The sequence below is a fragment of the Hippocampus comes genome, unplaced genomic scaffold (assembly GCF_001891065.2).
Source record: "Hippocampus comes isolate QL1 unplaced genomic scaffold, H_comes_QL1_v1.1 scaffold156, whole genome shotgun sequence".
In the NCBI taxonomy this organism is placed as follows: Eukaryota; Metazoa; Chordata; class Actinopteri; order Syngnathiformes; family Syngnathidae; genus Hippocampus; species Hippocampus comes.
The window spans coordinates 888,773-913,665 of NW_017805744.1; the positions used below are offsets into that span (position 1 = coordinate 888,773).

Here is a 24,893-nt window from a genome sequence, read left to right on the forward strand (position 1 = left end):
CAGAGGCATTGATTAAATGGCATGTGCAAAAGCAGCCCTTCCTGACCGATTAGTTTCTTTCACTCTGATAATAGCCGATTTAACATTCCGAACGTTCACAGACTGAAGGAATACTAAATCATTAACCACTGACACTGATAAGTTACATGGCCATGTGTGTTTCACTTCCAGTTTTTTATTTTACATGCAAGTGCTGCAGCGTTGACGACCTCTGTGCAGTTTACGGTCCCTAATACATTGGATTTAGTTTGGCACAGTTTTGTTCTTCAAGTCCGCGTCGCCATGGAGCCATGTCAGGGAAAGGCATCCAGTATAGACAAGCTACACAATGCATCTCTTGCATATATTTAGAATAGGAAAGAAAAGAAGTAAAATCATCACATCTGAAAGCAGCCCTATAATCAACATGGAAGGACAGTGAAATGCATTGAGTCAAAACAAATCAGCCTTTACAAAGTGATTGCATAAGTCCAAACTGTACAGTCGCATTGTCCCAACGTTACAGCAGACTTGAGTAATCTTCATCACGTAATCTAATCAAACTACACAAAACTCCCGGTAATGAAGCGCAGCAAGCACCTGCTGCTTAAAACACTGCAACATACTGGACAGACCGTATATGATAGAGCAACTAGAATATGTCATGAAATACAAAACAACAGTATGTACAGAAAGTCAATTATTTTGGCTGGATTGTTACTCGCGAATCAACATGACATGACAAGAAAAGCAACACAGAGCAAAGCATACGCAGGCGATCATCTTGGCACGCTACAAAACATTTGCTGGTACAGCAAATGCTTCCCTTTTGAATTCTACTGCAGCTATAGTATAAAAACACACTTTAAATACAGATTTTACACACACTATCTCATTTCTGTGCATAAAGCAGTACAAAGTGTTAAACGACATTAACACACACTGTGTGTTTGAGTTGAATAATCAGTCTAAGCTTCCTATGGTTAAATCAACTCCACATTAATATGAAAGCATAAGGAGCAAACAATGCACTGACTCAAGGTTCTTTTTGCTTTGGGGAATTAATATTTTCTCCTGTTTAGAAAAAAAAGAAGGTGGACAGATGATGCAGTCGCCTGCGGAGAGACAGTCCAAAATAATGAAATGGAGGAGGTAGATATGGTGTCTCTGCAACCAAGCCAAGCTGCAGAGTTAAATGGTGATCACGATTCCTCCCTTCGGGACATTAATTAATTGGATCTCAGTGGAAACAGCATGATTAAAAATTAAATAATAATGCACTAAAAACTTCATTCAATACTCTCTACGAACAATACTGGGGAAAAAAAAGAATATTTCGACTCTTTTCCAAGCTGCTCTTTGGTTTTAGCGAGGATTGCAATGATTCGTCTTTGAAACCTCGAGTCAAGTGTTTCAAGTACCGTGATGTCCGCAGTGTAATGCCGAGGCCACATCAGGGCGGACGTGTGCGTTGTTGAGTAGAACACATTTATTATGGCTTTGGATCGCGCTCATTTGGCTCTGTGACAACATCAACCCCTATAAATAATGACAACAAATGATGGTGACAGTTTGCGTCCACATCACACCACAGTGTGAACGTGGCTTACACTCAGTCAATGCAAAGCGCGGGCGGGCGGGCGAGCGAGCCTCGGGGCCGGGAGGAGGAAGTCCTATCTTAATCTATGAATTGGTTTACAATAACCCAAAAATATTTGTCATATTGCTGCTAATTTTGAAGAGACACACAAAATCCTTGCTCCTGGTGTTGGTTTTTAAGCCTCGACGGCCGCCTGGCCGTTGCCGTGGTGCTTGTAACCATTGGCCTCGGCGTGGTTGAGCGCTTGCATCTCCTGGCCGGTGGCCCTCTTGTCTCGGGCCTCTTTTTCCCTCATTAGGGATCTGCGGTGGAAAAACAGGTAACCAGGCAACAGGAAGCCGGCCAATGAGAGGATCAGCAGGCCCACGTTGATCTGAGTGGATAATATAAATGTCCGTGTTAATGCAGTGCCATCTCATTGTGCACGCCATCAAACCAAAGCTGTCACAAAAATGCATATGTAAAGTTTATTATGTACCTTCTGCCACCTAGTGGAAGAATATTTATTTGTTTATTTGCCTTTCACAGTATGTCGCTGGCATAGATTGAATGAAGATGGATCAAATTCAGTAAAATCCAGTCGCATCTACTTTTTACTACTGAAGGCATTTTATCAGTTCAACACAAAAATCCTTAAATTGATCCAACATGCATTTGAATTTATGTTGCATAGGTTCTTATATCTTAATTCCAAAAGAAGTCCCAGCTAAACATACATTTTATTTTATAAAGGTTGTTCTTTTTGGATGAGCTGGAGCCTATCTCAGCTGACGTTGGGTAAGGGACTCGGTATACAATAGACCGGTTGCACATGTAGACAAACCATTCACACCTATGGGCAATTTAGTGTCTTCAATGAACCTGTCATGCGCATGCTTCTGGAATGTGAGAGTGAGCCGGAGAAAGCCGACACAAGCACAGAGAGAACTTGCAAATTCCACACAGGCGCTCATGAGCTGAGACTCAAACCCAGAAGCTTTTGATTCTTCGGTGGAAATGCTCAAAGGTGCTATTAATGTTCATTGGTGTCCGTTATTTGAATGTACGGCTGGCCAGTGTTTTTCAAGTCCCGATAGGGAAACATGTCCTCACCCAGTGGGGGTTTCCTTTAAGGGGACCGACCATGGCGATGAAGAGTGGCTGCTGGAGCAAGGCAACCACAGCACTAATCATGGACTGGAGGCCTGTGAGTGTGCCGAAGTGGTTGGATGGGTAGCTGTGATGGGAGAAACAATGGATTTGTTACCAAAAGATGAATAAAAAAGGAAGTATGTTCACCGCACGCGATGAAAATCAAGTGAGGATGATTGTGAATGAAACACGGACGACAAACAGGACTTCCAAATCAGTTGGATTGGATTATCATTAAAACTTTAAAGGAGAAAAGCCGGGGCAACACTTCTGCTTTCACCGAGAGCAAAATGCATCATTGTTTTATTTTCGTAAAGGCGGAGTTTCTAAACATGATCCTGGTTCTAGGAGCTACACTCACACAGCAGCATAGAGGCCTCCGCAGCAGGAATGGATGAAGCCTCGGACCATCGTGTGAAGGATGAAGGTCAGGATCTAGCAGACAGGCGAGAAAAGAAGCAAGCGTTGGCGACTGACTCCCGACAAGCATCTGTGAGCGTTGTCGTATTTGTTTCACGTGTCTGCGCCACCTGTAGCGGCAGGCTGTCGATGAGGGAGCAGCAGCCGAAAGCGATGAGCAGCAGGTTGGTGAGGATGAAGGCCCTCATGACGTTGGTCAACTTCTGGATCGTGCGGTCTCGCTTGGTCCCACTGCTTTGCCTGAGGGGACATAGGCAGACGAGTTTAAAAGCCACCATCAATCCAGTCGTTGTCCATCTGGCCACACAGACTGAATCCCCCTCCCCACAAAAACTATCGACCATCAGAGTCTGAAAGAAGTTTTATTTTGAAAATGAGGTTTGGCTAAAATAGGTTTTCACTTGAATTGTACTTGCAATTCTTGTTCAAAGGGGAAGGACTGGTGGATTAGTGCAGAGACTCTCTGCCGCTCCATTAAAATATTGCTCAGTGTGACACGGGTCTGTGGTACCAAAAGATTCGGACTGCAGCAATCGATGAATGCTAAATGGTTTTGAACTTGAATTGCGCCTTGACACTGTTTCCTCCTTCATCCACCGATGATGCATCAAGAGCAAATGGGGTTTCAGTACCTTTGCTCAAGGACACCTCAACATGGTCATGTGAGTAGGAGGGAGAATTGAACCCTCATGGACAACTTAGTGTGAGTGCAGGGCTCATCAGACTTGCGGCCCTTTGAATGCCCTCATTCTCATTCATCTAAGAGGGCAAGGCTGTGTTTCCTCTGGACAGAACATTTCCTCCAGATCCACTACCTCTTTTCACTTCCTGGTGTGATGGGCTTGTCCTCCTCACACTCCTTCATCTTCCAGTCCATGATGTAGCCAATCAAAGGACACGTGACGAGGCACAGCAGCTGGAGGGTGCCGAAGATGGATGAGTAGAAGCTCACTGAAAGACAGCATGTGAAGTCATATCGTCAGCCAAAATGAGGAATTTATGCGGCAGGTCTTGATCAAGCAACTACTGACCTTTCTCTGCGCTCTCAATCACCAAGTCTTCCGATGCTGTAACGTGTGGGGTGCGGACAGTCAGTCAGTAAAGGTAACTTGTCATCCGGGACAATGAGGAGATGCAGTGACACTCACGGTGTTCTTCTCCGTGCATCACAATGAACTCCAGCATCTTGTTCATGGCTCCCATGAAGAAGATGATTCTCAACTGGGACATCCCCATTGTGACCAGACTCCACAGGAAGATGGGGGAGAAGACAGAGCGGCGGAAGGGAACAGCGTCTTGAGAGAGGAGAAGGACATGTTTTATGTTCAAAAGCAAATCAAGTGAATTCAGAGGTCAACTAACTCACTTTATTAGGAACAACTGAAGAATGTAATGAGCTCCAAAACAGATGTGCAATTTAGACTTTCTCCATGGCTAATGTGGATGCAACGCTGCTACCCAATAACAAACATATTGTTTAATTAAAACAACGTTCTCTAGTTGTCTTTTGCATCTCATTAGGTTGTATAACAGTGAAAGGAGATTGTGGGTCCTTGATGTGCTTCGCATGCTTTTGACCTACTGGGTCCAACATTGCCTCCATTGGGAAGTTTTTCCGTGGAGAGTTGGATGTCACCATTTTTTTCCCTCAGTCTCTCTTCAGCAGCCTTCTGGTCAGATGATGGCAACACTTCCAATGTGAGGATTTTACTGTCAGCCACAAAAACAAGACAAAAAAAAATGTTGGGATTAAGTTTGTCATATTTGGAGCCTGACATAATGCAGGATACCACACCCGAACCTGTAATCAACTTCTTCGGGTGTCGGGAAACCTTTGGTGGGCCAGTTGAGGAAGCAATTCACAAAGACAAACCCGGCAAGGCCCGCCCAGGACCACATGATCACCTCGAAGGACACGCCGGCATCGTAGATGAGCTGGAGGGCAGAGGAACGCAAAAAAAAAAAAAAAAAAGATTTTATCAAATACTGTTCATGCATTTTTATGGAAACATTAATTGTACCTTCAAGACTCTTCTATACTATTGCATTTATTACAACATTAAGTGGCACCACCATCGTCTTTACCTGCATGTTAGCTATTAAAAAGTTACCTTGACTCCAGGGAAGGTGACAGCAGATGAGGCATATGAGCCAATCATCAGAGACATAATGGTGGAGCTCATTGCGCCAAACATATTAGGCAGCTGGCAACACAGAAGAAGGATGAATCAAACACATGCTGAGTCATAAGCATTAATAAACAAGATACAGATTCAACACAGCTATTCCATTATCTATCTATCTATCTATCTGTCTGTCTGTCTTTCCTTATCAGTTAAACGTAGCTAGCTAGCTAGCTGCTGTATCTCACTCTCACTCATTGTACCCTTCTCTTTTCTTTCTATCTACCTCTATCTCTCGCGCTGTATACCACTTGGTCGGTTTCTTACTGGTACCGGTATATACTTCTTTTCTTACCCCTTTTTGCACCTTCTATCTTCCGTTTTCTTCTTTCAGTCTCTCTTTATCCAGTGTCTCAATAAAACGACTTGACTGAGTATGCTTGTCTGTAATGTTGCTGTCTTGTGAATTTTCTGTAGTTAATGAAGTGTTTTTCTAAAAACCAAAGCCTTTGTTCTTTTCCTTCTGTCTCTTTCTTTCTTTCAGTCTGTCTCTACACTGCTGGTTATTTCTTTCCTTGTCCTTGGAGGGATAAGAGATGAAAATCTCATTTTTAAGCGTTATCATCAGATAACAATCGATCTTCACACCAATAACAAATATTGTACATATGTTGTCCTAAAAATCTCTTTCAAATCAATTTAATAAATGAAGGGGGGAACCCCCCCCCCCACACACACACACACTTTTTTCCTTTGTTCTGTCCTTCTTTTTCTATTTATCTTTGTATGTCTTTCGTGTCTTTCTTTCTTTCTGTAATTGTGACCAGCAGGAGGCAGGCATCTTCTGCCTTTCTTTTTGTTTGGTTTCTTTGGGTGACCGTGGTGCCAGTATCTTCTGTGCAAGTCACCCACAGACCGCACAATTCTATAACAGCAGGTGTGCACCCAATGACTCTGTTAGTATGCCAGTCAGTTTAACACTATTACAGTCGGTCATGTGGACAGACAGCGGCAGACCTCTGATCTGACTAGATGCTGACCTCGTACAACCGAGTCAGACGATGCTGTACGTCTACTCATTTTGCAGTTTCTACACAGGTCTCAGTAATGGCGGATTAAAAACACTGATGAACGGCTGGCACCAGGCACCAAGGCATCCCCACATCAGCTTGACCTTTTTACAGTAATAAGCCGCTTAGCTCGCACGACAAAGCCTCCATTGTGCCACTGGCACACTCAGTGTACTTTAATTGCAAGTTTTCAGCGGGCGAATGACGATTATGAGATCACATGTGACGGATTGTAGGTATGCTGCCCCACAAGCTCTCTATTCTCACTAATTACCTCCTTGAAAATCGAACTATTTCCATGACTAGGTTTTCCCAACTCTTGACTTCATCAGCTAGTCTTATTCCACCTCTTTACAGAAGTGGGGTCTGAAAGCGTTAATTATGATTCAAAACAACAACTCCACAGTACTATGCATCCACTTCCTCTACCACAAGCGCACATTTCAGTCACGGGCGAGCTAGAGCGTAGCCCGGCTGATTTTAGCCACGTGGCAGTTGACACCCTGGGCCGGTGGACAGCTAATCATAGTCGACACTACTTCCCAGTTTTTGGGGCACAGTTTTTATGGACAGATGCCCTTCTTCACTGCAATCCAGCCTTGGGACTGGCCCCAAGTTCTGCTGGCTTGTTTCCCCAGAAGCTAGGTAAGCTTCCAGCACCTGGTATTCCCAGGTGCTCTCTCATCTAAGTCCTAAACAGGCCTGACCCGACTTAGTTGCAGAGAGATCAAACGTGGGATGCACCGATTCCCCATTTTTCAGTGCAAGTACTCGCTGCTACAGAGTACCCATACCTGATAATGTTATTACGTCTTGCAATTGTGATGAAAAGGCATTTTATTTTACTTGAGCAATGCAGCGGCTTTGTGATGGGTGTGTGGCTGGAAGCAGGAAATGGATATAGACTGTACAATGTTGTACAATGTAATGTATATCATTACATTGTACAAGTTAACGAACATTAACGAAGAGTTCTCATATGACTTGGGCCCGACCGGTGTGGATGTTTTTTTTGAGGCCCATCTCAATTCTGATATTTGGTGGAATAAAATTCGGATAAATAATCGATTGGCAGATTTATTTTTAAAAATGTATAATTAATAAAATAACTTTTGGGGGGTGTTACTTCACGCCTATAGCAAATAAAGATACCAATTACTGTCAAAACATTTGTTTTACAATCCTTTCTCCTTTAGTGTTTGTTTCACATCACAACAAAAAGAAAATGTAGCTTTTTTGGCCGATTAAAAAAAAAACATGTTTGTTTAAGTGTCATTATTTTTGCCTTATGTTGTAATGTGTTTGTACAGATAAGAGCAAAAGTAAGAGCAGAGACAGAGTGTCACAGAGACTTCCAGGAACTTCACGGCCTTAGGAAAGCCTACCGACGTGAAAATGTCACTGTTTTCCAAGTGTTTGTGTTCTTGGCTGCTGTCTGACGATGACCTCGGGGGCAAGAGCGAGAGCTGACACCACGCTGATGATGATGGCGGTGGCAAAGCAGGAAATTCAAAGCTTTCCTGAGGATGTCGGAGGGGCACAGAACACTCGTCCTCATTCATGGCTTCTGAGAATAGTTGAAGGCCGTGAGCAGTTTAGTGCCGCGCGATTTAAGACTTATTGAAGGGTGGCGAGAGGGCCCTCGGGACACAGGAGAGTTTATATCTTTTACTAATGTTAAAGCCAAGTTATTCCAGCCATGTGCGGTTTCCCAGCCGACAGAAGTCTGCAGCAAGATAAAGTGTGTCTGCGCTCATCCATGTCTGGCATTGACGGTGTTCAGTGACGTACTGAGGCTCGCAAGGGTCAACCGGGTAAGAGAAGTCAGTCCCAAATGGAGAGTTGGCAGCTCACCTGTCAGCTACAATTACCTCAGGCTCTGCTCCTGGTGGGCTCACTCACCTGAGGCTTGTCTGACCCTTGCAGTGACTTTAATCACCACTAATCAATCAAGACAGTGGGCCAAATTTCAGGTTTAATGATGCAACACTGGATTCGAAGGGGAAGTGGGATTCAGTGGAAAAAAAGGGTTTTCAGATTAGTAATAATTAAGGATGAAAGGAGTGTAAATGAGTAAGGACGGAAATAACCCCATAAAGCGGAGACTCCCCTTAAGGCTAAACAATCCTAATTTGGATCAGCACAATGATTCAGGATGCGGATCTAAAGCTAATCATTTAGCCTTTGCTTCAAAGTGAGGTTACTACAGGTTGGCGGAGAGTAATCCTTGATTGAGAATTCGGTTGATTGTGCTGTAACCAGGAGAGATGCTGTTGCTTCACATTCAATAGTTTTGTTGCCTGAAGAATCCCGCAACGATATTATCTGTGGGACATTGAGCTACTTCCATCTCAACTCCTCGAGGCAATTATTCAATGTAACACTGGCATGGGAGCAGGGGTTCTGAGCATTCAGAGAATGATTCTCACATCTCATTCATCTATTTTCTAGGCCCTTTGTCCATACTCACATCCCATGCTGTTAAAAACAACGTCGAGAGAAATTATTTTGTGGTTAAATTTCCCTTATCAGGGAAATTCACTCAAAAATCGCTGGAAGCTATGAAAAACTGAATTTAAGCAATAGCAATATTTTCAAGTATAACAAAGTCATATGAACAGTCTTCCACTCTGGGTGGGGACTGATGACACTCTGCCTGCATGGAAATCAGAAAGAGTGAACCACTGCAACAGCATTAATGTAAAAAACATTACAACAATATGATCGCAACTATTTGCAGTACTTTGTTTGTAACAACTGAATGGAGCTAAAAAATAAATAAAAATGATAAAATGTTATTTAAATTTTGAATCATGTGGGTGATAAACAAATATATCCCAGCAAAGTCTTAGGGGACAGATCCGGCCCGCCACATGTTTTTGTGGTCCACTAAAGCAGAGAGAGTGGGTCTATGTTTCTTGCTAAATCGATTTACTCTTTTCATTTTGGTAGAAAATTTGTATTGACATTGTAATTGTTTTCACCCATCCACCATTTGATCCACTTATCCGGCCGAAGGTAGCGGGTGTGCTGGAGCCTATCCCAGCTGCCTTCGAGCAGTAGGTACACTCTAAACTGTTTGCCAGCCAATTTCCAAGGCAGACATAGACAAACAACTATTCTCGCTCACAATCACACCTAGGGACAATTTCGAATGTTCCATTAACCTGCCATGCATTTTTTTGGAATGTGGGAGGAAACCGGAGGGCCCGCAGAAAACTCACGCAGGCATTGGGAGAATATACAAACACTACACAGCAAGGCCAAGCCCGGAATGGAACCCCGGACCTCTGTACTGCGATAACCACTCCACTGCCGTGACGGTAATTTAAAAAAAAAAGAGATCGCTAATATAAGCATTTTGTTCACCAAATCTCTTCACATAAGTTGTACTATGTGGTATACCGCTGTTTAAAAACATAGGCAAAATGTAAAACGTGGCAGCAAATCTAACCTTGAAAATGTCTTCAAACTTGGCTACCGACCAACACGAGATTTAATTAATTCGGGAAGATCAATGCCGGAGATTAAAACAAAAATTAAAACAACACCCTACAAATCCTAATGTAGTTTACCCATTTTAATGTCAGGGTGCTAATTAAATGGCATATATGCCACTGTTTGGTTCATAATTTGACAAACATCAGTGCCAGCCATGAACTTCACCACACGTCATTGCTGAGAAAGTATGGAAAATGGCAAAATGTGCTCTTTATTGCATTGTAGGGAAAAAAATCCGTAATCTACATCTTCATCACTTTCTCTGTTGATAGCAACAAATCCAGAGTGGGAATTTGTTTGATTTGACAGCTGCAGCCCTTCCCCCAATGCTCCCAGCGGGAAACACCAAACGACAGCTGATTAGTGCCGACCGTGGTGAAAAACTCTCCCTCGCACTTCGCCCTCCTTCTGCTCCTCCACATGTGTACAAAAAAGTTGAGATGATTGTTGCTCGATCACAAGTCGCTCTCTCATAACAACAACATGAGACTTCTAAACGTTGTGGTTGGCACTGGGTGCCTTTACAGAGGCTCCTGCATGGCTCCCTGCTGCGTTTTTTTTTTTCTTAATATTTGCTGAGCGATGGGAATTGTGAGAGCTCTTGTAATAGAGTGTAAAAGAACACGTTCTTTTTTTCCCACTGGTGTGTGATACATCAGGCCCCCGGAGGGAATTCCACGCCTATGAAGACTCTGTCACAAGAGGCCTGTCTTCATTCCTGCAGTGCCAATGTGAAGCATTAAAGCCAAACCAAGCATGATTATTAAGAAGGGAAGGTACACCTGAAATGTTTGCTGGAGGGTGTGTTCTTGTGGTAATGGTTTGGCGGGAAAGCGTCATTCCAAATGAAATAACCTTGACCTTGTTTGAACTTTTACAAAGAAGTCTTGCAACTGTTTTAAAAAATATTTTATTTACTTCTTTAACGTAGACAGAATTATGGAGCCCTGAAGGTGACCAGGAAGAAAGATTATGTTCCCTCACAAAGATTTGTGTTCCCTTGCAATCATAAGACAGTTTTTTTTGTTTTGTTTTTGGGTTTTTTTTTAGGTGGGGGGTGGGGGGGGCATTTTTTTTGAATGACTGTATAAGTACTCCCAGGTGAACCTATTTTATTTTATTTTAGGGTGAATTTAAAACCAACAATCCAAGTCCTCTTCCATGACGCTATTCATGTTCGACGTACTGCTGTTTGTCAAACAGATGCACATTGGAGGTTACAGTAGCCAAACTGACCGGGAAGTAGATAAACGCTCATTTTAAAAAAATAATGCATTCCCTTGCAAATATTGCCTCCAGGGAACACAAAGATGTGTTTTTTTCCTTGTCATCTTATTGCCTCCGTAGTTACGAAGTACATGTTTGAAATGGGAATTTCAAATGGGAACTGAAAGGTCTCATTCAAAAAAAAAAAGCAAACTGTATTTGGGCGAGATGCTTCCAATCAGGATGTAACGTGAGACTCTAACTCCTCCAAACAAAAACAACAACACTGTGGATGTCATTCAGTTCTGGACGGTGGGGAGGGGAAGATTCAATCAAAGGTTAAACAAGGACAACTCTGTATCTGTGTGTGTGTGTGTGTGTGTGTGTGTGTGTGTGTGTGTGTGTGTGTGTGTGTGTGTGTGTGTGTGTGTGTGTGTGTGGCCAGAATCATCTTTGTGGAACAGAGATCAGCAACAGTTATGTAAATAACAGACTGTCGAAGACAGAAATATTAGTACGCAAAATTGACAAACAAATTCTAAATGTGATTATGGAATTGTTCATCAACTGTTAAGGTAGTTGATGGCAGGAGTCATATCACACAGGCACGGGGAGATCATGAAAACTCCACACAGGAAGGCCGGAGCCGGAATCAAAACCCTGCACCTCTGCACCGTGAGGTGGACGTTCTGACAAGTTGACCATCGCCACCCCTCTTGTTGTACGTATGTGTAGTATTAATATTTTGGCATACATTTACAATGCTTCAGTCATTAAAAGTTTGTTAAAAGTGAGGAAGTTTTTTCTTATTTCTTGACCTTGAATCTTTAATAAAGCATTTTACAATCAATGCATGTTTTAGACTGAAGTGCATCCATGTGAGCAATGTGCAAAACATATCAAAAAGTTTTATAAAATACTAATCCGTCTTACATTTAAGTCATTGCTACATATCCAGCATAGTGTGTCCTTGGTTACCATGGCAACCACGTTAGTGCGCTATGATATTGGTGGGACAGCCAGGACACCTTTCCAATTATGTCAGATTTAGCATCTGTGCTTACGTAACAAGTACCTTTCACAGTTGTGCGCAATGTTTGGATATACAGTAAACACACTCAAATGTTCAGACAACCTTTTCTTGAAGACACGATTATGATTTGATCACACAGATGCTAGCATGATTTTAACTTAATTTAGGGTATTAAAAATAACGTGTCCCCCTCCCCCAAGCATGTCATGTGCCCCTCTGAAGGCTGTGCTCTGTCGACAGGTCTCTTCCAGTGCCCATGCCAAGTAAAGTATCTTAATTGTAAATGGCTCTGGGCTGGAGCAGGCGGACGCTCAATAAAGTCCGAGGTTCATCTGCCAATATTCAGCTTTCAATCTCTCTTTTTATTTTGTGTCCATTTCATGTGTGCTGAAACACATGGACACATTACACAGCCACATGTATGAAGACAGAATTGGTTAATTCCAGACTGATCCACTAAAGAGAGGGAAAGGGGAAGGGTAGGAGTCACGGGGTTGAGAGAGGAGAAAATGTGGCCTTGACTATTTGAAATAGAGGTGAGTGGGCCGAGATCAGGCGGGCGGAGGGTGTGCGGCTGAGCGAGGGCAGCTATTGGTGGAGAGGAGGGGATGGAAACATACGCTGCTGCGGGGACAGTACAAACCAAAATACTTGCCAAGCCACAGGAGGCGCAGCAACAGTAAAATGCGCTCGATGACTGTTCTTAGCAGCTGACACATCACACGCGAGAACACGTGTTTGATGTAAATGTAAACACAACACACACTGTTGTCTCAGCTGAGGCAAACAGAGGCTGCGGCCACACTAGCTACCAAAACCTGATAAAAGAAACACAGATTTTCTCAGTGTAGCTCTTATGCAACGCAGACACTTGAGTTGAGGCTTTGGCAAGTTTAACGCAAGCGGCTATCAAAGTGCACGTTTCAGCGTCACATCAGCTTCACGAGGAAGATCGGCATGCGCTTGACTTGGAACACATGTGCCATTGAAAGCATAACTTGATTATGATTCGTACGTGCTGGCGACCTTCCCGTTTGGGACACTTGTCATGTACTTTGGCACCTCTAAACATAACACTAAATATTTGGAGTGCACTACATGGTGGACACTGAGCAGCAGCAGTTCGAGCAACTATCATAAAACAGGGCAAATATTCTGTGACATGTCTGTTGACAGGTGAAAGATTACTGTATTCATCATTTACCAATGTGACCTCAAACCTGGGGAACTTAAATGAAAGCAATCAAGTGGAAAGCCAGTGTTTAATGAAACTTTTTAATACTGTGCTTATCTGGACTGTTCCAGCCACCCAGAAAACACAATTTTTTTTCATTGCATGTAATTTCATAGAGAAAAATCATATGGTATGGTAAAACAAATGTAAAACACAATAAGAAAAATTCAAGAACTAAACTAGTTTTACAATTCAGTCACACAACAACGAGGGACCTGACTTACGGGTTTTTTTTCCCCGAGATCATAGGGCCAAGATTTTCACTTTCGCATGGGAGCAAAAATTAAAGACACAAGACTGGTTTGCACATCATCTCATAGTGCAGAAGTCATGGGTTCAAATCTAGCATGTTTTTTTTTTTGGGGGGGGGGGGGGGTGAAGACTGTTTGCACATATGCTCCTGCGATTGGCTAGTGGAAAATTCAAGGTGTACCCTGCCTCTCGCCCAAAGTCAGCTGGGATTGTCTCATAAAAAAGTTGTTAGCCTAATGCTAACATATTATGGAAACACCAGAACGGTCAACAAACAGCAGCTATGTGCACGGACATATAATAGAACCTGGATAGCTAACGCTGCCTACTCGCCTTAGCAACAAGTGAAGCCACAGCAGCCATCTTATGTGTCGACTTGCTAAGAATACCTAACTCGAAAACACTTGATTTCTCCGCTGAATTTTGATGTTATTTTCTCTCCATGGAGAAAGTGCCACAGTGTGTGGCGTACAGCTGTAAGTCTGCGAGAAACACTTCATGCACAACTCATTGGGAAGAACGCGATTATAAATGTTTTCTCATCAGGTATTTCTCTGAGTGCTACTCAAAGAGTCATCTGTATCATGTTGTCAGAATCATCAACAATGAAATGAAAGCAAAGCCAATCAGGGTAAAAAAAAAAAAAGTTGCTGCGAAATATAAACGTAAACTCTGTAAATCACAATAATCAATGGTCAATGCCAATAGTAAATTTTGTTCGTTGAGCAGCTCTCATTAGGCCATACAGGGATCCTAGCGTAAAACATGCACTGATAACAGCGTTTTCAGTGAAAACCGAACAGAAGCTGTCAGTAACAGTCCCAACGCAAGATGGCTGACCTCTGGCTTCAGCCGTGAGAGGCCAATTGTGAGTCCAGCTTCTTATATATTGTACGTCGGTGCCTGTGTGTTGGTGTTATAACTGTTTGAGCAACAAATATTTGAACAAAAATGGTGTAGCAATACATGTAGACAATGTAAAACTCCTCAAAGGCTTATGCTCTTGATTATCTGCGAAAACAGGTCTAGAGTAGACATCCTTAATGCTTAGCACCCCTGGTGTGATGCCATGAACTCGGCAGTTTCATGACTTTAAAGGCAAAAGGTTCTGAATAGTAGAATCTCAAGGGCCTTTGGCATTTTTAAGTAAAGGCTGCCCACAACGACATAGGTGTAAAACTCAAGATTAGGATACTTTGTTTTCTGTTGATTTTTTGATTCTGTGTGTTACCGTGAGGGAGGTGAAGGTCAGACAGATACCCCCGAAGCCATTCATGGACAGAGCCAGAAAGATGAGTGCCGACAGTGCTGCAAGGAAAGAGTTAAAGGCAAAAATTGTCATCGCATTTTGTCGCCCTGCGCTGGGATGGCCACAAAAGTATCTCATTTCACCGTGTCAAGAATGTTGTATGTGTTGATGTGCAACTCGAGTCCCACGCCTCGATGCCAAAGCGCCATGTAATGCCGTGACTACTTTCACAGCAAGCTGCTTTTCATATAGAGGGGTGAATACAATTCAAAGGACACATACACCACTTCACATTAGGTACGCCTGCTCAATGTAATACCAGAGCTGCATTAAAAGCTATTGCTTGAATGTGTATTTCTGTGGTTTTAGTTGACAGTTTGCGTCACACTGAGAGGTTTTCCTGTCTGTCTTGAATTCAGATTATGGTCGTGGCAGTCAAAATATGACAAACACTGCATACCAAGAGTAAAACCACAGAAATGAAGACAGTATAATCTTTGTGATGGCAAAATTTTTTTACCATCTCTTGTGTTGGGTCTCATTGGAATGGGCAGGTGTTCCTAATGAAGTGTCTGGTGAGCATTGTTCTGATTCCAAGGGAGGCATATTTAAAATCAGCTCATGCTGTAGTGGTGACAGAAAAACTATGGCTGGCTTGCGATGACATCATCGCGTCACAAGCGCATCTTTTTGTTACGCTCTTGCCAGGGAACGCATTAGTGATCAGCATGTGAGCATTTAATGTTTCGCTTCAAGCTATTTCGCTCATCACCTTCCACTTTCCATCCAGATAAAATTGGGAGAGCAGAATGTGGCAGAGGTGAAAGTTATCACAGCTGATGGGTTTAATATCTGCCACGTGTATGTAGTTGTGTGCATTTGTGCACTCACTTGGTGGGTTGTAGGCAGATACGGCCATCAGGATGCAGGAAAAACCAAAACACGAGCTGTAACAAGAGAGAGTGCATTGAAACCTCCGACATGTGACATCATCTCAGCACTGCACCATCATAACACTTTGAAATGTGTGTCAGAGACAGATTACTCATGAATGTATGACGGTATGCTGTGTGACACGAATGTAGCTACTGTGAAACTTGGCCAGCACACATGTAAATAATACGGAAAGGTGCACGATTTTGTATTTGCAATTCATTTTGGTAGGTAATGATGAAACATTGCATTTCTCCGTCAGCTTGTTTCCTTGTTCTTTTTTTTTTATGTTTGAAATTCCACATTTGCCAGGCTCTCTGTAACATTTTGCTAAACACACACCCAAGTCTTTGCACACTCCTGCCACACCTTGGCTCATTGACAAACAAAAGACAAAAGTCCCTACTCCCACTTTGGGAATGCAATCGGTTTGCTTTTTTTACTACTGCAGTTAGACGTATATATTCTCACTTTGTCATTCATTCACCCCACATCCTCATGAGTGCTGAGTCAGAAATGAAAAACGCAGAAATATTTAAATCATTTAAAACATTTTCCTCCACAATTAAATGCAATTGGTTCCGCTCATGTTGTCTGTTTTGTGGAAATTGAACTCGCCAGTCGGTGTTTTGAAAAATAGTTGCTAGAGCGGTCAGAGAAGTAATTAAATATTGCAACCAAATGGCTATTGGTTGGCAACACTGCTTTTGTGAACTAGCTATATATACAATATATGGCAGCCCGGTGGGCGACTGGTTAGCGCATCGGCCTCACAGTGCAGAGTTGCAGGGATCGATTCCGTGTGGAGTTTGCATGTTCTTCCCGTGCCTGCGTGGGTTTAGTCCGGGTACTCCGGTTTCCTCCCACATTCCAAGAACATGCGTGGCAGGTCAATGGAACACTCTAAGTTGTCCTGAGGTGTGACTGTGAGCGTGGATGGCTGTTATTCTATGTATGCGCTGTGATTGGCTGGCAACCAGTTCAGGGTGGACCCCGCCTACTGCCCGAAGACGGTTCGTGGGGATAAGTACTACTTTACCTGCCCATCAGGCGAATAGGGCGTGGCCCAAACTTGTCCATCAGGATCCCGAGGGGCAAGGTGGTGGCGCTGAGCAAGAAAGAGCCAATGGTGAAGCCCAGATTCAACATCTCTTCTTGGTCCACACAGCTGAGCCACTCCTTCACCTCGCCGTCGGAAGAGTTGCCCAAAGAAACCACCACCGAATCGTTTTCTGTGGTTGTCACACAATTGAAACGCATGTCCACAAATAAAAAGAAGAAATGACAAACACCTTCTTTATACATAAATACATACATACATATATAGATGTCTGCATTTCGGATTCCATTAATGTAATTTATGCCAACAATGGACAATATTAATAACACGAACAAACAAACAAACAAACACACACACACACACGCACACACACAAACCTTTTTTTTTTCCCCAATGCCACTCACAGTTGACGTGGGACTATTCAAGCGGACTACCAGTCCCCCACGATCAACTGGTTGAGTACTCCTGATCTACAGGTATTTAATTTGTATTGTTCTTATTTTTGTTGCACATCCTTATTTGTACAATATTTTTCAATTAATTAAAGAAGGCAAAAAGCTGACAATAATCTTTTGTGGTCAAAAGTTGCTGAAGAATTACATCTGGTTATGAAATATGAGTAGAGGTTATTTCTAATATGTAATTATGATGCCACTCTATTTTTACATGAGATTTTGGGCTATTTTGCACACCTACAAAAGTTGCCGAATATGATTTCTTCTTCTTAACAAATGCAGAATAAGTCATCTTGTAGCAGGGACTCAGTCTGACAATTCAACCAGTTATGAATGATTACTGACATTGTCACAATAAAAAGTGACAGTTTATTTTAGACAGAGCAATCGGTGCGAGTCACCCAACTTTCATGCTAAGTATCGTGAATAGCTTCACAATGTCCATCAGTGGGGCGCACCTGAGCAAAGGTGTGAGTAAAAGCCCTCTCGCTTCAGCATGATGAGTAGCGATCCCCAGCCCAAGAGCACTGCCGAGCACAGCAGATTCTCGATCACTGCCGTCACCGCCATCCACCAGCGCCTCCTGTAGGCCTGGAGGAGAGAGGGCGCCATCGTTGCGCTGCGACAGAGGAAGAAGCAGTGAATGGCACGTTATTAACTCTTCAAAAGGCACATTTCAACTTAAACATTAGAAAAACGCCAGGGATTTGCTTTAAATGGCAGCCAGAAGAGCAAAACATTTCTTTGGTTTACGTTTAATGTGTTCACCAGCTCGTCGCGAGGTACCAGCTAGTTCGTAAGCTAATAGGCTAGGTCCTAGTAATAATAACTAAATAAATCACAATTTCACTGACATCTCATGTACTGTATAACATCATTAGAAACAAATCTCCAACAGGAGGACACAACAAACACCGTCGTTTTCCTTTATTTCTAAAAATGATTGAGATTCCAAAAACAGAAAACAGCCAGATGCAGATGTGCGTATGGCTCACTAGCCTCACCAACTTGCCTTCTAAGTGATTATGAAAACTGTTGGTGTATCTTTTATTGATTCATTTCTTTTTGAGATATTAATTCCAAATTGGTGAAAAATCAGCCTTCACAGTTTTCTGTATCAATATATCTTCATTTTAACAGTTTGACATTCCAACATCTTTAAATGCCATATAATTTCACAGATTTTAAATGTAACGCCTTGTGATGTTGATGCTGTACAAATGAAAAATAATATCATTTGATATTCCACTTACTACTTTACATAGAATGACAACATTTTCTGTCTTTCCCTAACTCGGCCCCACGTAGTGAGTAGTTGTTTTGTGCCAGTTTGACACCTTTGACACCCTTGACACCCGCAGAGACATCATAAGGGCAATGTGTGCACATGATTGCGCCGCCACGAGCACATGTGACGTCTATCCTGCATCGCCTTACCACAGCAAGGGATGGGCCAGAATTGAGAGTTGTTGCACATGGACACACTAAAATATAAACACCCACCCTGTGACAGATGACGTTACGGAACAAACAACATCAGGTGGCCGGAGAGAACACACACATTTCTGCTCACACAGGACAGGTCACTCCAACCCGGCACACGAATGACCAATACAGTCGTGACCACCTTGACAGACACTCTCTTTCACTCTGTCATCCACACAAAGATGGAAACATTTCAAGAGGAAACATGAGTCCAAATATACCCGGCTTCATTATTTCATTTAGTCTTGACCAGGATGGGAACGCAGGGAAGGAATTCTTTGGCTGTGAGCGAGTGACAAATGTGATGAGGGCTCCTTCGAGTCCGTGTTATATTTTGACAAGAGTAATGCTGATGTGGGAGACCTTTTACTATCAGTTTTATGAAGTCCTCCGGGGACCCAGACTACAGTGCTCCCTTGTTATACCACAGATTTTTATGCAATCATTTTTTTAATGGGGATACAGTTTCCTTAATTGAGTAGAGCCGCAACTTGGGATTTCATTTGAGAGGAGGCACCGGATTGAATGGTATCCCCGGCCATCGGCTCCCCAGGCGCTAATCGTACCAAATTGCATGCGTGTGCCACCAATGACCAAATATGTGATCATGAGGCGAGTGTGTAATGTGATTATTCACAGTCCAGCAGACTGCGATTGTGCTGAAAAGAGAGTTCCAAAAGGGGGAGAGGTTGTTTCGGAAGTGACACTCCCATCTTACTACTACTCTATACACACACACACGCACACACACACACACACACACACACACACACACACACACACACGCACAGCAGATATCAGTATCTTAATCAACCTATGAATTGTCAATCTGCATCCATGAATAGCCACGCATGAGACACTCTATGTGTGAATAATACGTCATTCAGGCAAATGTGGGATGTTTAAGAATAGATTAATCAAGAATCCCTCCCTTTTCATAACTGTGCCTCCCACATTTAGTCACACACATGCACACTCCTATTTAAGCTGCCCTTTAATGACAAGACGGTTAAGGACATTGATAAATTAATGATTAATTAATGGTCTGTCACTCTGATTCTTCCGATTCTGATGATTAATAATGAGCCATCATTCATGTGTAAACAAAATACATTTGTTTATTTTCAAATCCCAGTTCAAATGGGCCAAAAAGGTTATTTAACCTAAGCATGGCCATTTAACGACATTTCTTCGAGCCCGATGGGAACTCCTGTTTCCATGAAAGCATTGTGCAGAGTAACAGATGAAGCAAAGGCTACTATTGCAGTGATAATTTTACAGTTCGAGCCCTGCGATTCCCAGGGACTCGCTGATCAGAAAAGTATGAGTTCCATTATGCATTTAGAGAGTCCCAAATTTCGAATTCTGAAATGGTCTACTTATTCAATTGCATAAGATAATAACACAAACAACAACATATACATACAATTATAAACAAATGCTGCAAAAATTTTAATAATTCAGGCATAAAAGATTTGCTGAGAAATAGGTTCTTATTTCATCCCATGGTTCAGTCTTTGAGTTCATAACTCTGCAATAAACTTCCGCAACACTTGTTCACAACACTTGTTCGCAACACTTGTTTTAATGTTACACAACTTGGCAATCGTCTGCTTTCCACAAAGTGAAGGTCGATCTCGGCAATCTCGTGTCGCGAGAAGGGAAATCTCATCACGCGAGATTACTTAACGGCGAGATCAAAACAACAATGGCGGTGATTCAAACAGTTCGTTGCTGGAAAAAAAGATTTACCCTAGTTTTTTTTTTGTTTTGTTTTGTTTTTTTTTTCTAATAAATTTCCTTGCGTCCCAAAAACGCACATTATTTGGAACTGAGCGTCTGGCGGGAAAATTATGCGTCTAGGACGCGGGACGCAGAGGTAATGAGATGGCTGCTATTGTATAACTGAAGCTCCGAAATACAAGTCAACATAGTTCCTTGGCACCAAGATGCCACTAGGTGGCAAAACATTCAATTTCTCAAAAAGCTTCCAAATCTCACTTCAACATATAGTGCCTTGGCTCAATGATATCACAAGGTTCCCAGGTGTCTGTTCAAGTTATGGGAGTATTTGATGTATTGTATGAGGGGCCAAATACAGTACCTAATTTAGGACTCATTTGGGACTCCAGCTAAAATACTGTAGTTTACAGTTAAACCACATAGCTATTTATAACTGAGCTGCAATGTGATAAGTTCCGTTCATTAGACTGAATGAAATTCCAGTCACCGAGGGACATTCCAGCATTACAAAGATACTGTATGTTACACACTGCTAAATCGGGAATGCTCAGTAGATGCATGTAAACTGTAATAACCTTTGAATGAAAGAACCACCTGGGTAGATTAATTTTGTATTGTTGTCTATTTGCTGTGATTTGTACCATATAGTAAGATGGTGAATCCTCTCCTTATACATGTGACACTTGAACTTTATTTTTCCAGACTCAGCGTACCCAAAAGAAAATGTTGCGCTCCTGAGCTGAGTGCAGAAAGCGGCCTTGATCCATCCAGAAAGCGAAACTGTCAAGTTCATAAGCATGAATGGAGCACTAAAGAGCGGACAGAGTCAAATGTCAGTTGAAGTGTTGCATGGATCACAGCACAGTGTGTATCACTACGTTCTGAGTGTCGCACATGAACAGTGATGTGTATTCATACTGAACAAAAATATAAACACAAGACTTGTTTTTTTTTTTTGCTACCATTTTTTCTGAGTTGAAACCAATCTAAGACCTTTTCTATGTAGACAAAAGGCCTGTGACTCTTAAGTATTGTTCACAAATCTGTTATAGTGAACACATTTCCTTTGCCAAGACACTCCATCTACCTCACAGGTGTGGCATGTCAAAATGGTGGTTAGAAAGCATGATTATTGCACAGATACTGTCCGCTCGCCAGGCCCATCCAATACAGTAATGGCCTTGTCAAACTACCCGACTTTTTTGTCATTCACGATGGTTATGCTGTCAAGACTGCCAGATATCGTTCTATGTCTTGGACCCGGTAAGATTTCACACGACAAGTCCGTCACCGACCAGACCCCGCCCAGGTGTCAAGAGCTTCCGTCAAGCTTTAGTCCATCCGTACAGGACCATCGGGGAGCTGGGATGAGCAGTTGTCGTCATGTCGACGGCAGTATTATGTGCATGTGCCTTGTTTCTATGTTCAGAAAAAAAAAAGAGTCTGGACCTAGTCCCAGATGCCTCACGACCAATTGTTGAGTACACTACATGGGCTACAACGCATCAAGAAATCTCAAAATCAACAACGAGGTAATGTTTGCGACACGTCTGTCACCTCGAAATCAGGCAACATTCGTGTTCCGTAGTCTGACATCGGCATAAGATTATCTTGACAAAGAAGAACTGCTCACTAACACAAATTTAGACAGATTTGTGGACAATATTTCTAGAGCGCATTCATTCAGTGTTAGAGATTTAAGTTCAGCTCATTAAAAATGGATGCTACAACAGTTTTGCATTTATATTATTGTTAATTTTAGTATGTTGTATATCACTTGGGTATCATAGGGCCCACAAATGATGCATTTCGGATGAACACACAGCTCAAAACAGCAAAAGGTTGAGAGAGTTGTCACAGCACTGTGAAGTGTGTGCGACTGGGAAGGACGCACACCATATGAGGAAGCTGCTTCCTGAAATACATGCGCTCTCCGAACCAAATGAATGATGCAATGTTACATAGATAGATAGATAGATAGATAGATAGATAGATAGATAGATAGATAGATAGATAGATAGAAAAAATATGATATAGCATGATGCCGTATAAGGGCTAGCTAGCATTAGCTCAACTTTTTATGCAATCACATGTTCCTGTAGCTTTGCTTATGTTATGAATTGAGTAACCAAAAAATGCTAAACTGACTGATGACAACATTTGACAAAAAACTAATAGTATGTGGCATCCACCTGGTTGGGGGTGCATTCACAGTCCCCCCATCCCGTCGTCGGAAATACATTTTTAGGCATGTATTTGGGTGAACGATAATAGATTAATGCCCATGCAGAACTGGCATACTGCTGATATACAGGGGGCATATCAGCTTCAAAATACTCCCTACCCCATCAAAAGAATAATTTTGGGGTCATCAAAAATGGCTATTTGCTCCGGCAATCTAGTGAGCTACCCATGCTACTGGTTGCAGTCGTCTTTAAGGTTCATGGTTCACGTTCCTCAAGTTTGCTGCTGTGACTAATTGTCGGACCCCAAGATGTAAATTAATCAAGATCAGGTAATTTATATCTCCCCCATTAAAAAAAGTTTTGAATTTCCTGAATATACCACAAGATAGTGGCAATGCACTTACTGCATTCATTTAAATGAAGCTCCTCAATGCACCTCAACATAGTTATGGACCACCATGATTCACAAGATGGCACCAAAACAATTAATAGGAAAAAAAATGTGAATAGGTGAATTTGAGAAAGCTCAACTACAATTATGCGAGGGTTTCACTGCATCTGTTTTCAAATGAACGGAGTAAAAAAAAAAAGTTTAAAAAAATACTCGTGCAAAGTTCAGACATCTGAAAATCTGACTTAAATACTGTAACAAAGTAATTTGTTACTTCGCACACCTCCTCATGGGCCATAGCTTCTCCACCTCAGGTTTGAGGTTATGTAAGGACTAACTTGATGGTGCAAATAGTGTGTAAAGCAGTGATTCTGACAGTTGTTTTTTTGGCATGCTACGCTGGTGTATTTTAATGTTGGTCGTGATGTTAGGTACATGGAGAGCCAATATTTGTTTTCAGTACTCCTTAGTGTAAAAAGTTTGAGAATCACTGATGTACAGTATTGTTCTGTAATGATTCTTCTATTATTACGCAATGATGACACGTGTAATCTACCCTTTCAAGTTGTTTCATCGGTGCTCCCATTCCCATTCAGTTTCTGACCTCGACCACTCGTGTTTGTGTACCGCTGCGTGATACCCAAAACAGCAGAGACAGAGACAACCTTTTATCCTCGCTAGTTTCCGAGAAAATAAACGCGACCCTACGGGCGTTCAAAGATTGGGACACGACGGGTCCCAGATGCTGAGAAACAGCTGTTTCTCGGCGGTTCCGGTTACCGAGATCCACAGAGCGGCCTTAGGACCCGTCCCGGACCAGCTTCCTTCACGTGCAGGCCACAGGCTCGTAATGTATGCCGCACCGAAACAATCCAGGCGCTATACATAGAAGAGGCCTTCGCTTATTAGTTCTCTTCCAAAATACACATGCTTGAAGTCACTTAAAATGGCAACTGCAAACATGCGAGTTCATCGAGTTTCGTACTTGAGGCGAAAAAGGAATTTGAATGTGTCTGGCACACCTTCATTCATTTCAATAAGATTAAAAATTATTGGGGTTCGTGGAGCATCATGCAAATTTTATGTTCAGCCAGTTCGTTGAAAGTTATTTCAGCAAGCTTAACTTCGAAATACCACACTTTACAAGTTGTCAGTGGGGAAAACGTGTCTACGACCACTTTTTTTTTTTTTTTGTCAGTGGTTGTTCCTCGTGTATATTAATGAAGCAAACAGTATGTGTGGGTCTGATAAAAAGTGACTAGTAGAAACGTTTATACTTTGTTACCTAAGCGAATACAAATGTTTAAAACTTATCCACAATGTTCGAGTTTTCCAATGACATAATTTTACCCCCTCCCTCATGGTCACTTTCCACACAGGCAACTTCATACTTTTTTGTTTTCCTTCCTTCTCTCCAACTATTGACAAGTTAAATCATACCATAGTTCAACAAGTGTGCGAATTTTTTACAACCGTGTGTAAAGTTAGTACGTAGTATAAATGCCACGTGTGGTGAAAGGCAGTGGCGTTTAAGGCGCCACTGAACACACAGCGGCATCCCGATGGAGGAAAAAACGACTTACTGTAGTTGTGTAGCTTGTCCCTGAGGAAAAAGTTTGTGAAGTCGGGTCGTTTAAGACTTTTCTTTCTTAGTCTAAATAATATAAAAACATACACGTATTTATAAAGTATGCCTGATTCTCACAGCAAGTTAAATAAAAAAAAGTGTAATCAAAAAAAAGTTTCTTCCTACTCCGCCTGCTTCCTTTCCTGTTTTAATTCCAGAGACCACGCTTCTTTTGTCTCGTTGGTTTCATTTCAAGCGCCCCCCCCTTTTGCCTA

General features: G+C 42.2%; 1 protein-coding gene across 3 annotated transcripts; it reads right to left on the reverse strand.

Annotated features, from left to right (window-relative positions):
* Nucleotides 1–178: 178 nt before the first annotated feature.
* On the reverse strand, nucleotides 179–24,893 carry slc43a1a (solute carrier family 43 member 1a). 3 transcript variants are annotated; one of them, XM_019883938.1, is made up of 15 exons: nucleotides 24,635–24,893; nucleotides 17,705–17,864; nucleotides 16,771–16,963; nucleotides 15,690–15,745; nucleotides 14,781–14,857; nucleotides 5,242–5,334; nucleotides 4,932–5,065; nucleotides 4,713–4,840; nucleotides 4,279–4,425; nucleotides 4,162–4,197; nucleotides 3,946–4,081; nucleotides 3,241–3,370; nucleotides 3,072–3,145; nucleotides 2,672–2,795; nucleotides 179–1,952 (listed from the first exon to the last, which is right to left on the reverse strand). In XM_019883938.1, exons 2-15 carry the CDS (start codon nucleotides 17,856–17,858, stop codon nucleotides 1,755–1,757), a joined length of 1,680 nt encoding a protein of 559 aa, XP_019739497.1. In that variant the 5' UTR covers nucleotides 17,859–17,864; nucleotides 24,635–24,893; the 3' UTR covers nucleotides 179–1,754. The 3 variants fall into 3 exon arrangements, with proteins under 3 accessions (XP_019739497.1, XP_019739499.1, XP_019739498.1); XM_019883940.1 differs by lacking the exon at nucleotides 24,635–24,893 and having other exon boundaries at nucleotides 3,241–3,361; nucleotides 17,705–17,858; XM_019883939.1 differs by lacking the exon at nucleotides 24,635–24,893 and having other exon boundaries at nucleotides 3,241–3,364; nucleotides 17,705–17,858.

Bases quoted from the DNA above. Each gene is read 5' to 3' on its own strand.
- slc43a1a (XM_019883938.1), bottom strand. From the start codon at position 17,858: ATGGCGCCCTCTCTCCTCCAGGCCTACAGGAGGCGCTGGTGGATGGCG. The intron at 15,746-16,770 runs GTAAAGTAGTAC...CTCTTGTTACAG, and splicing joins CCTATTCGCCTGATGGGCAG to CTCGTGTTTTGGTTTTTCCT. The intron at 4,082-4,161 runs GTCAGTAGTTGC...GCTGTCTTTCAG, and splicing joins GATTGAGAGCGCAGAGAAAG to TGAGCTTCTACTCATCCATC.